This window comes from Myotis yumanensis, unplaced genomic scaffold, assembly GCF_028538775.1.
Source record: "Myotis yumanensis isolate MYYU_CA2020_CCGP unplaced genomic scaffold, mMyoYum1.0.hap1 SCAF_11, whole genome shotgun sequence".
In the NCBI taxonomy this organism is placed as follows: domain Eukaryota; kingdom Metazoa; phylum Chordata; class Mammalia; order Chiroptera; family Vespertilionidae; genus Myotis; species Myotis yumanensis.
This window is the reverse complement of record NW_027223762.1, coordinates 10671466-10687221: the sequence shown is the minus strand read 5'-3', so window position 1 is coordinate 10687221 and position 15756 is coordinate 10671466. Positions and strand designations below refer to the sequence as shown.

At 40.7% G+C, this 15756-nt stretch overlaps 1 protein-coding gene across 16 annotated transcripts in view; it reads left to right on the top strand.

Moving 5' to 3' along the window:
- The window catches only part of DTNB (dystrobrevin beta), a 157042-nt gene that overhangs the window by 13611 nt on the left and 127675 nt on the right, over positions 1–15756 (top strand). For 15 of the 16 annotated variants that reach the window (XM_070428818.1, XM_070428832.1, XM_070428830.1 and 12 more), the window contains 3 exons: positions 4818–4885; positions 6564–6644; positions 11707–11920. In XM_070428818.1, coding sequence (XP_070284919.1) covers positions 4819–4885; positions 6564–6644; positions 11707–11920 — 362 coding nt within the window. In that variant the 5' untranslated portion in view covers position 4818. Of the gene's footprint in view, positions 1–473; positions 493–4817; positions 4886–6563; positions 6645–11706; positions 11921–15756 lie in introns of those variants that run through there. The other variant, XM_070428819.1, reaches the window with a different exon arrangement.

The following is a 15756-nucleotide window of genomic DNA, read 5'->3' as shown; positions in this document are numbered from 1 at the left end:
AAGAGAGAGAAGACGACCTGGGAAATGTCTCTCGCTCTCTCTGGGCTTCGGTTCTCCTTTTCTGTGAGCCAGCACCGGAGGGCTCTGAGGATCTCTCAGTGTATATATCACAGTCCTAGGTTGGGGGTTGGTACTGGGTTGAGGTCAAGCCAGGCGATGCGAGAGGGAAAAAATGGCAGACGCGCCATCTGTTCCGTAGAACTGTGAATTCTGTCTTCTTCCCTGGCCCACCTGCTGCTGTTTACTTTTCACAGAGCTCAGATAACTCCAGCACACACTCCGCAGGCTTAGTATTCAGTGGGAGAGTAAGGTTGGTGTATGCTCACTCCATTTTACTTGGATCCAGAACTTCCGGGCTTGGGCTTTCTACGTGTCTGTCAGTCACCAGGTGCCCCTGTAGGGGGTGAATTAGTTCCCAGGCATTGCTTCAGGAGTGTTCAGCTGAAGGTCATTCTCCAGAGAGGAGCGCGGGTGGGAGAAGCTGGCAGCCAGGTAGGGGCATCCTGGCAGGGCCCGGACAGCGTCTGCCACATGGTGGTACTGTCCCCTTACTTGCATTTTGACTTACATGTCTTGACCATCTTTTCATAAATTGCACTTACTACCGCGTTCTTTTTAGTACCTGTGGACTGTACTCTCAGAGTATGGCTGCACCATAAGGCATTGAAGCCGTTTGACACTGTTTTATCCCCCCTTTCTTTCCTTCTGCGTCCGCTCTGCTTCCGTTTCCTCCTTACCCTTTCCTCTCCTTCCCTCTCCTCTCCTTTTTAAACAGATAAACAGACATATTTACTGGGCCAAAGGTAGCATACATTTAAAATTTTGGTAGAAATTGCCATCCAGAATACTTGGGTCAGTAAGTATATATTCACTACTAAGAGTGTCTGTCTCCCAGGAAACATATTTAGAGATTTTAAAACACTTTTAAGTACAAACATCAAACATATTCAACTTTCTAAAAACTGCCAGGCAATACAGTGACAAAATAAAATTTTTGGGAAAAAACCCATGCCTTGTGAATGCATTTTCATTTTTAATTTATTTCTAATCTTCAGTCATATACATATATGATGGTTAAATTGATACTGCAATATGGATATAATATTTTAATTTTGTTGGCATGATGTAGCTAGACATGTTGCTTATATTTCATAATTATTTTATAATTATGGTTAGCCTTAAGCGAAAGCTCTGAATTTTGAGGATTTTTCTATAGTATGAACAATTTTGCAAACTTTTAAGAAAATCGTTGCATGAATATGATTTCCTAAAGCAATTGAAACTTAGAAGCATTGTTTCTGAAACATTGGTATCAAATCCTTGTGGTTGGGCAGATCTTGATTATCTTTCGTACATCTGAGTCACATTTCACTTGGGAGTTAGATTCTGAAATCAGCGAGTGCCTGAAGTAGGTAAAAATTCCTTTTGAAATTTCCTCAGGAACAAACCGTGGTGGGGGCCAACGTAGACAAGGAGTTCGAGGTCTAGCACAGCTAGTTTTTTCGTCATGTTGGAACTGGCTACTTTTTTCTTTAGTTGAATTGTGGTTTTAGAAAAAAGGAAAGGGGTGCTTACTCAGTCAGGCCAGAGGGAGCCGAGACCGCAGGAAGCTGTAGATTCACTTTCTTTCCCACACTCTCTTGGAACAGGTGATCCTGGTGTGGGGTTGCCCATCGTTTAAATAATTCTCTCTCTCTCATGTAGTTGAATTTGTGTTAGTCAAATGTAAATATACTAAAATTCACTGTATGTTTTTAAAACTTGGGTAGTTTAAATAACCATAACATAATTAAAATAACCTGATTTATAAAACAGATTTCTTATTGGCTCATCAGTGTGATGACCTTTTCATTTGTTATCTCGGATTGTTCCGATGCATGTTTTCAGGAATTGTTTGATTCAGGTTTGTAATAACTGTGTGTGGGTCATGAGGATACCATCATTTTGTCAGTTCAGATCATTAAAATTCTAAAATGTTTACTTTGTGCTTTATAAATTTCAAAAGCCCAAAGATTTTCTTAAAATATATGAAATAAATGTCTAGCATGGTGTCATTAATTACAAATGATGTAATTAATCCTCTAGATTTATAAACCACCTGTGTCGTCGTCGTTGTAGTAATAGTGATAATGATGATAGTTGTAATCATAAGAACAGCCGCTCCCATTAGTCCTGAGCTTGCCTTCGGCCAGGCACTGTAAACGAATGACTGCTTATGATCCTGTCACAAGAAGCTCCACAAAGGTGAGGGGACTTGGCCTCTTTCGTTCACTGCAGTGTTTCTGGTTCATCTAGATGTGTCTCCCATCTAAGAGCTGCTTATATTTGTCAAAGGACTGGTTTGTGAAGTCTGTATAATTTTTATGCTGTTTCAGCAACGAGGAATAAACCTTAGCGTGATGAAGGCACTTCCTCAAGGATAGACGTGCGGTAATGGAATGGCAGCGCAAGCCCATGTTGGGATGGTCATTGTCATTTTGACGGAGGGGACGTGTTAGCCCAGTTGCAGCCAGACGTGTAGTGGTGCAACATTAATTACTGTTGCTTTAGGTGGGTTGACATGCTTTTTCTTGAAGGACCAGAGAGCAACTATTTCAGACTTTGCAGGCCAGGTGCTCCCTGTTGCAGCTGCTCGACTCTGCCATTGTAGCATGAAAACATCTATAGATGATCCATACATGAATAGGCATGGCTGTGTCCCAGTAAAGCTTTATTTGCAGAAACAGGCGGCACGTCGGATCTGGCCGAGGGTAGGATAGTTTCTCTGGTTGGTCTCCCCTGCTTTCGGTGGTCTCTTGCTGCCAATGCTGCAGGAGCCCCACATGCAGATGTGTGTGCCCGAAACGGCCTAGCAGTGCTTGTAGTTTGGTGGCCATCGAGATGATCCAGAATATGTTCGTATTAACTTTTTCAAAATGAATCTGGAAGTAATGACAGAATTTTAAAAATTGCCATAAAGAATTTAGGGATCTCAGGGACTTCTTAGACCCTATTTTGAGAAAAAGGGGTGTAAGGAAATAGCAAAAATGGAAAAAGGATATAATAAATGAGATATATTATAAAGGGCATTATGATATTTTCTGTGTTAGTCTGTGTGCATTATTTAGTGAGAGACCAAGATTGGAGAGGAGGGAGCAGGTTTTTGGAAAAAAAAAAAATATATATATATATATATATATATATATATATATATTTTTTTTTTTTTTTCTTTGAAATTGCAGACTACTGGTACCAACTCCTGTTTTTTCTCTAGGACCTAGATTTTATTAGTTGTTTTTTTTTCTGTTTCTGGTTGCTTTTTCTTTAATTTTCTTTCTATTTAAAACTAGAGGCCTGTTGCACAAAAAGATTCGTGCAATAGGCCTTTCCTTTCCCTGGCTGCCGGCACTGGTTTTCCTCCAGCACCCGGGACCCAGGCCTTCGCTCCGGCCGGAACCACCTTTAAGCCTTCGCTGCTCCAGCCGGAGCCGCCTTCACTCTTCACTCCGCCATTTCGCACCTATGTATGCAAATTAACCGCCATCTTTGTTGGTGGTTAATTTGTATATCTCGCTGATTAGACAATGGGAGGCGTAATGAAGGTACGGTCAATTACCATGTTTGCCTATTATTAGATAGGATTCTTTCCTTTTGGGGGCAAATTATTAAGAAACCATCATGTGTGTTGCAGCCTATTTGGTAACATTTCAGTGGTCTGGAAAAGAACCAGTCTTAATTATCAAAATATTAATTGCAGGATATTAAGGAATATTTTTTCATTTTAAATTTTCTTTAGGATATATTTACAACTAAACTTTTCAGTCACTTTGCTTTAATGGCTATGAGATTTGTTTGGTCATCATTTATTTAATTTGTGATTAACATATTTGAGAATAATTTACAAAAGTGTCATCTGCTTAGGGAAATTATTTGGCTTATGCTATTTGTCTACATATTTTTCTTCATAGAATAAGGCAGAGTTCAGCTAAAATTGTCACAAATTTTGCATCAGTAGGGCCCATGCAATGGGCTGTTTGTGTGCTAGCTTTTTAGGCCTAGACATTTGAAAATATCCTCTAAGAAACACAGTTCTGTAAGAAGTTTAATGAAAGGGTTGAGGTTCTACTCTACCACTTCTGAGTTGTGTGCCCTTGAGCAAGTTACTGTTCTTTTCTAGGCATCTGTTTTCTGATCAATAAAATGGGGATAATGTAATAGTTATAATACCACCACATAGGGTTGAAGGGAGTATTAAATGAGATAATTCATGGAGAGAGTTTTAATAGTCACTGGCATAGCCTGTCAGTGTAAACTACTGTTATCAGGTGATAAAAAGTTGCATTTAAGAGTTGAGTGTGGGGATGAATTTTTCTCTTTTTTTTTGTTAAACATAAAAATATATTTTATTTATATATTTTGTGTATAAGCTCACTGTTTTTATGTTCCCTATTGTAGCCTTTCATTATAATTATTTTCTAGATTATATTTAGTAACATGTTCATGAAAAACAGTAGGGATATGGGAAACTGTATTTCAACTAATAGAGGACTGTGCAGAGAAAATAAAATTAGAAATAAGATATAGCCCAAATTTTTCAGCACAGGAGGCATGTATGAGCTCAGTTAAGTATTGACTTTTAATATTTTAGAAATTATCAAATAGAGAAATAAGGATTTACCTCTTTTGGTATCAGGTTCCAGTTCATTTTCACTGATACTCTCTTAGTATGTGCATTTACCACTTGATGTCCCGCAGCTCTCTCTTCACAATAGAATGATAAGCACTTGGTTGAATTGTCAAACTATACGGTGCTTTATGGTCTCCTTCTTTGTCCCTAGGATGATTGAGGAAAGTGGGAATAAGCGGAAGACGATGGCGGAGAAGAGGCAGCTGTTCATAGAAATGCGTGAGTCCTGAGTGCTTCTGGCGTCTTGTTTATACGCGTGGGAGTGCTTTTCCCCCTTTCTGTTCCGATCAAGTCACAACTTTAATCAGAAGTTTTAAGTTACAGGCTTTAGAAAGGGAAGAATGAGAGTTAAAGAATCATGGAGTTGGAGGACCCCAAGACAGACCTTATTATTTTAATTGAACTGATTTGAACTGCTTTCTGAAGCCAGGCCATAAAGAATGAGGCAGAGGTGTTACCTAGCATGTCTGTACGATCAGGGCATGCCCGTCCATTTAGACCTCTGGCTGTAACTCCGTGGTTACCGTGAGCTTGCAGGTGCTGATGCATAATTAATACGTCATATAAATTACCTTGCACTACATACCAATTCGGAGGTAGAGAAGACTAAGTGTCAGGCCAACACTTAGAGCAAGAGGAAAAATTAATAGCATGAATGTGTACTTTGGTATATTACTTTACTATACAATATTAAATCTTCTGTTAAAAATTACATATTGCCCTAACTGGTTTGGCTCAGTGGGTAGAGCGTCGGCCTGCGGACTGAAGGGTCCACGGTTTGATTCCGGTCAAGGGCATGTACCTTGGTTGCGGGCACATCCCCAGCACGGGGTGTACAGGAGGCAGCTGATTGATGTTCCTCTCTCATCGATGTTTCTAACCCTCTATCCCTCTCCCTTCCTGTCTGTGAAAAATCAATAAAACGTATTTTTTTAAAATTACATTATTATGTAAGACTGAACAAAGAAGCAAGATGGCTGGGAGGAGTAGGGCAGTCCACAGTATTGGAAGGGTGGTTTGCTTTGTGACTTCTTGTCTCGGTGACCTTGACTGAGTGACCTTGACTAATGCACACATACTTGCAGGACTTCAAATTCTTCTGCCGGAAATAGGGTTCCTGGTCTGGGCCAGTGACTGTGAAACCTTTCAAAAGCATTTGACTATTATAAAACGGTACTGCTCAGCTGACGCTGGAGAGGGAGGCAGGAGCCCAGCCTGGGATGGCCCCTGAGGTCCCTTCACAGAGGGAAAGCCAGTTTGGGTTCCCAGGGCCAGCATCCCGAGAGCGTGAGAGCAGGGGCAAGCTGACCACCTTTTGTCACCCATCGTCAGAAGTCATGCAGTCACGTCTGCCGCAGTCCTCACTCACGCGGGCACGGTAACCTGCTCAGATGCAAGTAGCGGGGAAGAATCTTTAGTTCTAGGTCAGGAGGGACAGTGCACTGGAAATTCTGTGATGCCACAGACCTGGACGGGGAACTCGGAGATTAGCTGGTCCAGTTCCCTCATTTTACAGCGGAGGACACGGAGCCTGAGAAGAGGGATGTGATGTGGCGACGGTCATGTTCTGTGGTTGGCAGTCAGGCCGGGGCTGGAATTTACATCTCTGACTCTACACTGGGGTCTTTCCCACTAGGCCACCTTATCCCCACTTCCTAATATACATAGTCCATTCACGCACATGAGTGTTCCTCTCCTCAGAGCTTTCTTAGCCTAGCAGGAGTGGGCACACAGGAAGTGTACCCTAACCCTTCCTCCTGCCTTTGTGCTCTGTCAGAAGACTCAGTTGGCAAGTTATATGCAGTCTGTGCCAACACAATGGAATGGAGTCTCTTCCCAGCATTTAGAAATTAACCAGTAAATCCACCTGAACATGTTTTATTTACCCTTTTTTCAGGTGCTCAGAATTTTGATGTCATACGACTATCAACTTACAGAACAGCTTGCAAATTACGATTTGTACAAAAACGATGCAACCGTAAGTCATTTCTATAATAGCTGTATAGAATTCTCAATAATATAAAAGATTTTAATATCTTTTAGTCATATTGTAATTTTAATGGAATTATTTTGTCGTAAGTATGAGAATATAAACTTTGTAATGGAAAGAAGTTGGCACTTTACTCTGTGTCTCCCTTAAAATATTTAATAAACTCAACATGTAACTAGTTTTGAGGCTGGCATATTATTTATGTTCTTCAAAGGGGGAATGTGTTTCTCCATGTCACTTTTTAATGAAAAATTTTATGCAGAATTAATACAATATATCAGCTTCTGGAGGAAAAGAAAAACATTAATATTTTGATGAAGGTATCCTATATAATAAAAGCATAATATGCAAGTTGACTGAACGGCCAAACAGCAGAACAGCCATCCGGACTACCATCTGGACGACCACCGGGACCACGCTATGACACCCACTGGTGCCAGGCCAGCCAAGGCGGGTGCGATGCGATTGGTCGGTGGCCCGGCCATTGCCCCATGATCGCCCCGCAGAGGGAGGCCCAGGCCACAGGCCAGTGGGGTGATCCATCGGGGGGCTCCACAATCTCCCCAAAGAGGGAGGCCAAGGCTACTGACTGGCAGGCTGTGGCAGGTGGGCGGGGCCTCCCTGTGTGAGGGAAGCCCCGGTCCTGGGTGCCTGCCAGTGGCCAGAGTGAAAGCCGGGTCCCAGGTGCCTGCCGGCGGCTGGAGGGAAGCTGGTGCGGGCAGCTGGGGGAAGGAAGGCCTACTCTTGCACAAATTTCATGCATCGGGTCTCTAGTACAGTATATAATAACAATTAAACTTAATATAACAACAATCAGCCTTTTCCATAAGCAGTTGCTACCACAATTGCTACTTATAAAATAAGTAAAAAAAATAAATGTGTACATATACACATAACATGCATAAAAATCTTTCTTCTCTTAATTTCCATGAAGATGAATTGACTTATGACAGAATTATTGTCCTTTTCTCATATATGTGTGTGTGTATTGATGAAAAACTGTTTTGTATAATGGAAAGATGATTAGCCATAGAATGGAGAAGCACCTCAGCTTTAACCCTTTGCGGTCCAATTTTATTTTTGGAATTCAAACAGTCTGGTCCAAATTAATTGACGGGATTGAATGTTGAATCGGTTTGCGGTGTCTCAGCCTCAACGTTGGACCTGCTCCTAGCGCCTGGTCTGTCGAGTCACCCTCCACGTTGGACCGAAAAGAGTTAATCTTGGTTTTGCCATCTCTATATATAATCTTATCTAATAAAGAGGGAATATGCAAATTGACCATCACTCCACGATAAAGATGGAAGCGCCCATAGCCAATAAGGAAGGAATATGCAAATTGATGCGACAAAGATGGCAGCAGCCAGGCCAGGACACTTGCATTGTTGCTATGGTGACGACGCAGGCATTCCACCCCACCCCGCCCGCGGAAGGCCTCTGTGCAGGAGAAGGGTCTTCAGCTGAGCTGAGAGAAGAACATGAAGAGGGAAAATGGAGATACAAGAAAATTGTCTTTTGTAAGGAAAAGCTTCTCATAACAAAACTAGAAGATTGAGGCAGCGGAGAGCCTCTGGGGCAGCAGGCGCAGAGTGGCCAGGCCCCACAGAGAGCAGAGAACCACGAGGAGTAGGCCTAAGCCGTCAGGGCTCCCGGATTGGAGAGGGCTCCCCTGAGGGCTCCCAGATTGGACAGGGTGCAGGTCGGGCTGAGGGGACCCCCCCACCCCCGTGCATGAATCTTCGTGCACCGGGCCTCTAGTCTCTCTATATAAAAGGCTAATATGCTAAGTGTCCCTCCACCTTTCCGACTGGTCGCTATGACGTGCACTGACCACCCGGGGGCAGACACTCAACGCAGGAGCTGCCGAGCTGCAGTGACTTGGCAGTGGCGGTTCTTGGGTGATGCACCCTGAAACCAGAGAGGAGGGAGCCCGATTCCTTTCAGGCGCCACGTGATTCCACCTTCGGCTGTGGGTTATGTTGTTGCTGGGGCACTGTCAGCCCCGAGTCTGGTTTACTGTACACTTGCATTTGTGTTTCACACCCTGTACGACAGCAACTTTGCAGAGTGCCCTCTCGCACTCCGGGACCCCTCGGGGGATGTCGGAGAGCTGATTCCGGCCTGATCCCCGCAGGCCAGGCCGAAGGACCCCACCTGCCAGAGGGACCCCACTCACTCCACAGACACTGGGGATGGACTGTGGGAGGTTGGCTCCAGGGTACGTCCAGCCCATCTCGCCCGGTCCCGCCCTGCTGGCCACCTTCTAATTAATTTCCTTTTGATGTGCACGAATCCGTGCACCGGTCACTAGTTTATTATAAACACGTGCCTTGGGCAAACCAGTTTTACAGCTAAATATTTCTACCCTACTATATGTCTTACTCAAAGATCCTAGCTAAAAATGCTCTCTGAAGAGTTTACTGTTCCATCCTAGACTGAAGTCATAGGTATCCCAAAGCAATGTTTTTCAAATTGTGGATTGTGACCCATTAATGGCTTATGAAATCATTTTGGTGACTCTGGACAGAATTTAAAGCATGTAATAGAGAAAAAAAGAAAAACCAGGAACCAGCTTATATTATAAATCTAAAAAGTATTTTGTGGAACTTTTATAAATTTATATGTCTAGAGGGTGTGTGTGTGTTGTGATTTAAATATAATTTTGTGGGTTGTGGTAAAAAAAAAAAAAAAAACTTTGAAAACCACTGTTCTAAAGAACCTACCACTTTTATAATTCTTCCTGTAATTACTCTTGGGAAATGGTAGTCTTAAAGCGAAGTGTTGAGAGTCATAACCAGGCGCTAGTGGCCTTAGTAATGTAAAGTAAAAGATGCATTGTTCTAGAAGTTTTATTTTGTAATATTTGATTATTTAACCTACATAAAAAAATTTCAGTTTTTTCCACATGTATGTTCTGTTGTCCCTATACTATCTACATGGGGGAAATCATCCGTTTTCTCCCTTGCTCAGCATCTTTTCCTCATCTTCTTTGGAGAAAGGTTTATAGCAGTGTCTGTATGTGAGAGCTGCTTCTGGACTCTGTGTTCCATTGGTCTATTTGTCTAGTTGTAACTATTACAACTTTATAATAGGTCTTGATATCAGGTAGAGCAGGTATTCCTCCTTTGTTCTGTTTTTCTTTTTAAGATTGGCCTTTTTACATTTTATTTTCATACATATTTTAAACTCTGCTTGTCAATTTCTGCTAAGGACAAAGAAAATAAAAATGTTTGCTGGGATTTTTTTCTTCTTCCTTTTTTAAAAGTATAATTAACATACAGTACAATTCATCCTTTTAATGTATAGCCCTGTGGGGTTTTGTTGAGATTGCATTGAATCTATAGATCAAGTTGGGGGAGTTGACATATTTCCAATATTGAGATTTCCTCTTGTGAACATAGTATATTCCTCCATTTATTTAGGTGTTTATTTCTGCCAATTATATTTATAGATTTTTTTTTGTAGAGATGTTGCACATTCTTCATTGGATTTATCTCTAAGTCTTTGATAACTTATGATACTTCTAAAATTTCATTGTCTGTTATTGATACATAGAAATACAGTGACTTTTATATCTTGATCTATGTCTAGCAATTGTTCTGAACTCAAATATTAAATTTAATAATTTATCCATAGAATCTTTTTTATTTTCTATGTGTCTAATTTAGTCATTTCTGAATAATCACAGTTATATTTCTTTATTTCCAATATTTATACCAATAATTACTGCATCTTTACATTCTTAGGACCTGAAGTACAATAGAAATGATGATAGTGGGCATTTCTTTCTTTTTTTAATTTCAATTTTTAAAATTGATTTTAGAGAGAGAAAGGGAGAGGGAGAGACAAAAAAAGAGAAACTTTAATGTGAGAGAGAAACATTGATTGGTTGCCTCCCGCATGTGCCCTGACCGGGAATCAAACCTGCCACCTTCTGATATATGGGGCGATGCTTCAACCAACTGAACCACACCAACCAGGGCAATAGTGGGTGTTTCTTATCTCCTTCCCAACATCAGAGTAATATGTATGATGCAGTGTTTTGTAGTTACCCTTAATAAGATGAAGGAAGTTCCCTAGTGTGTTGCTTCCTTTCTAAAGATAAGGTTAATGTAAAAAGTTGTCTTTTTGATAATGATTTCTAACTTAGTTTTATTTTGGTCAGAGAACATGATTTATATCCTTTGAAGATTGTTGAAATTAGTTTTATAACTCAGATAAGGTCAATTTCTATACATGTCTTTTGTGTTTTCTAGAAAATAAAGCATGTTTTTTAATCATCGGGACAATACTTTCTACAATGTTCATTACTACTACTTCGTTGTTGTAAAGTTTAATTTTCTATCTGTACTTACTTTTTGTCTGTTTGGTCTCTCATGAAGAGGGGTGTGTTAATATTTCCCTCAAAGCTTGTTGAATTTTTCTCTTTGACGTTCAGTTAAATTTTGCGTTCTATATTTTTGAGGCTACTGTGGAGGAGTCAATACTTCACGGCTACTCTCTCAGGATCTCTGGTTGGGCCTGAGAATTAAATTGACACAAGACAGATTAGCAGGAGAAAAACATACACATTTTTACACGTGCACGGGAGCCCCATGGGAAAATGAAGACCCAAAGAAGTGATGAGGTCTACGTGCTTTATACACTAGGTTGCACAAAGAGTAGCAGTTGTGGAAAAGTAACTAAAATGTGTATATGGGGAGACAAAGGGAAGATAAGAGTTATGTTAACAAGTCTGTACGGATTAATTTTGGCCTCAATCCACTGTCTCTGTGATTATAGTGTTTTTTCCCCCTTGGAATAAGAAAGGCATCTTTCACCTGGGAGTTTTATTTCGGGCTGTCAGGGAGAAAAGGTGGGGCTCAAAGTGCCCTTTTGGGCACTGCCTTTTTTCAGGTACCTTTAGCTCAAAAGGATGCTTATGCCAAAGTGGCATTTGGGGGTGGCATATTCTGCCACCCGTCACTGACCTATTATGTGTAAAGTTTATATGTCTTTCTGATTAATTAAAACTTTATGTTGCTGATAGTTTATTTTCTTTGTGTTTCAGTCCATCTTGTTGATATCTGGAACATGATCGAAGCCTTCCGAGACAATGGCCTTAATACACTGGACCATGGCACTGAGATCAGTGTGTCCCGCCTCGAGACTGTCATCTCGTCCATCTACTACCAGCTGAACAAGCGCCTGCCTTCTACTCACCAGATCAGCGTGGAGCAGTCCATCAGCCTCCTCCTCAACTTCATGATTGCTGCCTACGACAGGCTAGTACCTTACATGCTTGCTTAATTTTAAGTAAGAGTGTTTGTTCCTTAATCGTTCTTCTTCCATACTTTCTTGCTAAGGGTTATCAACTTAAAATCACAGTTCGGAGGGGAATTATTCAGTGTAAGTCCTTTCTAAAGACTAATGCTCTGACCTGCTTCATAAGTGTACAAATGCTAGTAACAGGGAAAATCCTTGAGAGCAGAGACTCTACTTTGTATTTCTTTGATTTCTCAAGTGCAGCACTGGATTCTTATTAAATATTTATAAAGTTGAAATGAAAATTAGCAGGTAAAAAAATTACCAGGCATTCTGATGATGATAAAATTGAATAACATTTTTTGTTGATCTTACTTGATTAAGCTCTTTGATATTTGCCAAATGGATTCTTGATTTGTAGTTGATTATTGCATAATCCATTCACTGGAAGTTTTGTAAATTAGGATTAATTGGAAAAATAAGAGTTTTTGAAAATCAAAGAGAAATGCTCTTATTACTTTTAGCTACATGTGATAATTGGGAATAATGTTTCTAAAATAGAACTCTGTTTTCATGAGAGGAGTACTAATTTATAGTTGGCAGCACCCACAGTTGTTTGCTAAAGATGTAAAAACAGCTTGTTTTCTTAAGTAAAAAAATCATCTTGTTTTTCAAAAGTGTTAATTTGAATAACAAGCTCTCTTATTAGATAGTGCAAAGCTATAAACATCACCCAGATTAGGTGAGTTTAAATATAAGATCAACCAAAGGACTTATATGCAAGCATATAGGCCTAACCAATGGACACAGACAACAGGGGGGTGAGGGCATGAGTGGGGGGGATGGGGGGTAATGTGGGGATAAGGACACATATGTAATAACCTAATCAATAAAGAAATTAAAAAATATATTAAAAATATAGGCAGAATTTGAGACTTGACAACTGAAACGAGCAGCTCCCATGCAGAGGGCACAGGTGAGGGTTGCAGAGGCCTCTGAGGTCCTTACCTGCATGTTCAAACACAGGTGTTTATTCAGGGTGACTCACTGTCTGCTGAGCTTGGCCCAGAGGTAATCATTGTGTTTTCTCAGTTTTGGATAATAAGAACTCTTTTTAGAAGTCATGTGCTTGGTTTATTGTCAGTCTGTAAAATGATAGGTCTATGGAAATGAATCATGCAGAGATGTCTGAGGAAGAAAATCATTCTCTTTATTGAGGGAGAGCGCTCCTTGGAGCGATTCTGTTTGGGCAGGGTTAAAATAACAAGCTCCCTCTCTCCTGTCATCCTCGACAGATATTACCTGTGTACCTTTTCATTTCAGTGTCTTTACGTGGGGGTTAATCTTCACTGCTCACTGTGTCACATCTTAAATATTGACCTACTAATCAACTCGGAGCTATCACAGGTCCAATTTTAAGTGAGTCATGTTTTTTGATGAAATCAGATTTTTCCCAAATCTTGTTGAAGAGAATTGATTCTAGTATGAACCTGCACTTTACCTTGGAGTCACTGAAAACATGGACTCGGGTGAGGTTATATGTGCCATGGCCAGGGGCAGCTAACTCTTAGTTTCAAATGTAACTTGGCCAGTGTCTATAGATCAAATTCGGATAGATGGTGGGAAGGATCAAGAATGAGTTTTTTCAAGAAAAAAGAATCCGTTAGGTAAAGGGTATAATCATAGGTTATTAGGCTGCTAAGTGAGTAATGTCCATTCTATAATATGCCAACTGGGAATATTCAGAATTTAAAATGTACTGGTTTATTTTTGCTTTTAAAAAATATTTTTTTTAGCATTCAGCATGAAAAGGGGGAGAAAGACACACATACACGCACACACACACACACACACACACAGAGAGAGGAGAGAGAGAGAGACAGACAGACATTGATTTGTTGTTCCACTTATTTATGCATTCATTGGTTGATTCTTGTACGTATCCTGACGCGGAATTGAACCCACACCTTGGTGTATCAGGACAACACTCTAAACAACTGAACTACCCGGCCACGGCCTCTTGAGTGTCTTTTAACCTATACATTTCCCCTTCATTATTTTTCCCTTAAACCATTACCTTTGTCCAGTAATGGTAACCTTTATTTTCCCAGGATTCATTTTTTTTTAAAAAAAACAGCTGTTATTGAGAAATAGAAAACAACTACAGAAAAATACCGAAAACGAAGTGTAGTTTAAAATGAATTGTTATAAAGCAAATGTAAGTACCACAGTGGCCAAGAACTAGAACGTTGTCATCACCCCAGAAGCTCCTCTTTCTTCTCCCCAATGTAATCAGGATCCTGACTTTTATGGAAATCTCTTCTAAGGTTAATTTTTAGTTTCCTCTGTGGAATTTCCTGGATAGTCCTGCATCGTGAAATCTGTGTCTGCAGAAAATGTTTGAGCACGTTTACCTTAAAAAGTGTCATTGTCTGTGTAGCAAGGCTTGACTCTGTTTGTGAGCACTCCTTCGTTCTCACTCTGCCGACCGCCCGCCAGGCATGCCTCCTCTCCCTTCAGGGATGTTTTCTCTTGTTGCTTCATCTCTCTGGACCACTTCCTGTCAGGAAAGAAACTGCATCCCTCTGAGTGCTTAGTCATAATCAGTAGAAACCCTCTCTGGCTAATTCATTAAAAGGATGTGGGTCTGATTCAAGACTCTCTGAGCGTGTTGGGAAAGTGTCGGCTTGAAGATCATGCCGCCAAGAACAAAGCTCAAAGTCACGCAAAAATGGTCTCACAAGCACTCCTGCCGCCAATCGGGGCACAGATATTGTTGCTTGAGCTCCAAACACCACTGATGCTGGGCTGCGCGTGCTGCCGCACGAGTCCCCGGCTCTGCTGCCTCACCCCGGGTGGGGCCGCTCCAGCAGCTGCCATTCCTCCAGGTGGACTGTTTGGAATGCCAACTTCTAAAAGATCATAGTTTTCTATTTGGAGTCCAGAGTGGTGCATCTTATTGGTGGAGCTTGTGTCATGTGCCCATGTCTGCGTTTCGAAGAAAGATGGGAAAACAGATATCTGAGTTTTTTCCTTTTTCAGTATTTTGTTAGTGGGAAGAGTACTTGTCACATAAGGTAGGGTCTGCTTAAATGTAGACTCAACATTTGGAGGGGTGGTGACCAAAAGGAAATGTCCACTGTAAAAGTCCTCTATCATTTTAGGAATCCGTGCATTTTAACATAATTGATGCTCTTTATAGCCACTGGTGTTGCTCATATAATGCAGGGATATTTGACACAGGAATATTCCTTATCATTTCCAGGTGCCATACGCCAGGTACTAAGACAGGAAGACAGCATCTGTATTTGTAAAGAACTGTATATTTAAAATACCCCATCCTAATTTTAACTAGTTGTAGGGATTTCTCTTTTATGTTATGAATAAGCTTAATGAGATGTAATAGTTTTTTACTATTGGTAGACAAACATTGGTATTTCATGGTGATGCTTTCGCTGAGAACCTTCTAGCTTATAGATAATTTGCCTTTTTTTCAGGTATGGTCTTACTGTATACAAAGAAGGTTTAGAAAATGGGAGACACGTAGTAAATATAAATAGGATAATATAAATATAGTTAATATAAATAGTAAATGTAATAGGGCCATTAGTAAGTATAAATAGGATGACGCTTGCTTTATAAAACTAAGATAACGTCGCTCTCATCATCACAAAGGCATTTATTTTACTGAGTTGCTGTGACACTTTGTGAGCACAGCTGTGTAAAACTAGCACAATAGCCCTTGTTTACTTACGTATGATGACTTTACAAACTGGCTGGTGGAGTTTTCACCTGCAGTGAGCCAGGGCGTAGTTGATTGGATGGAGCCAGGCACGTGTTGAGCCAGGGGCCTTGC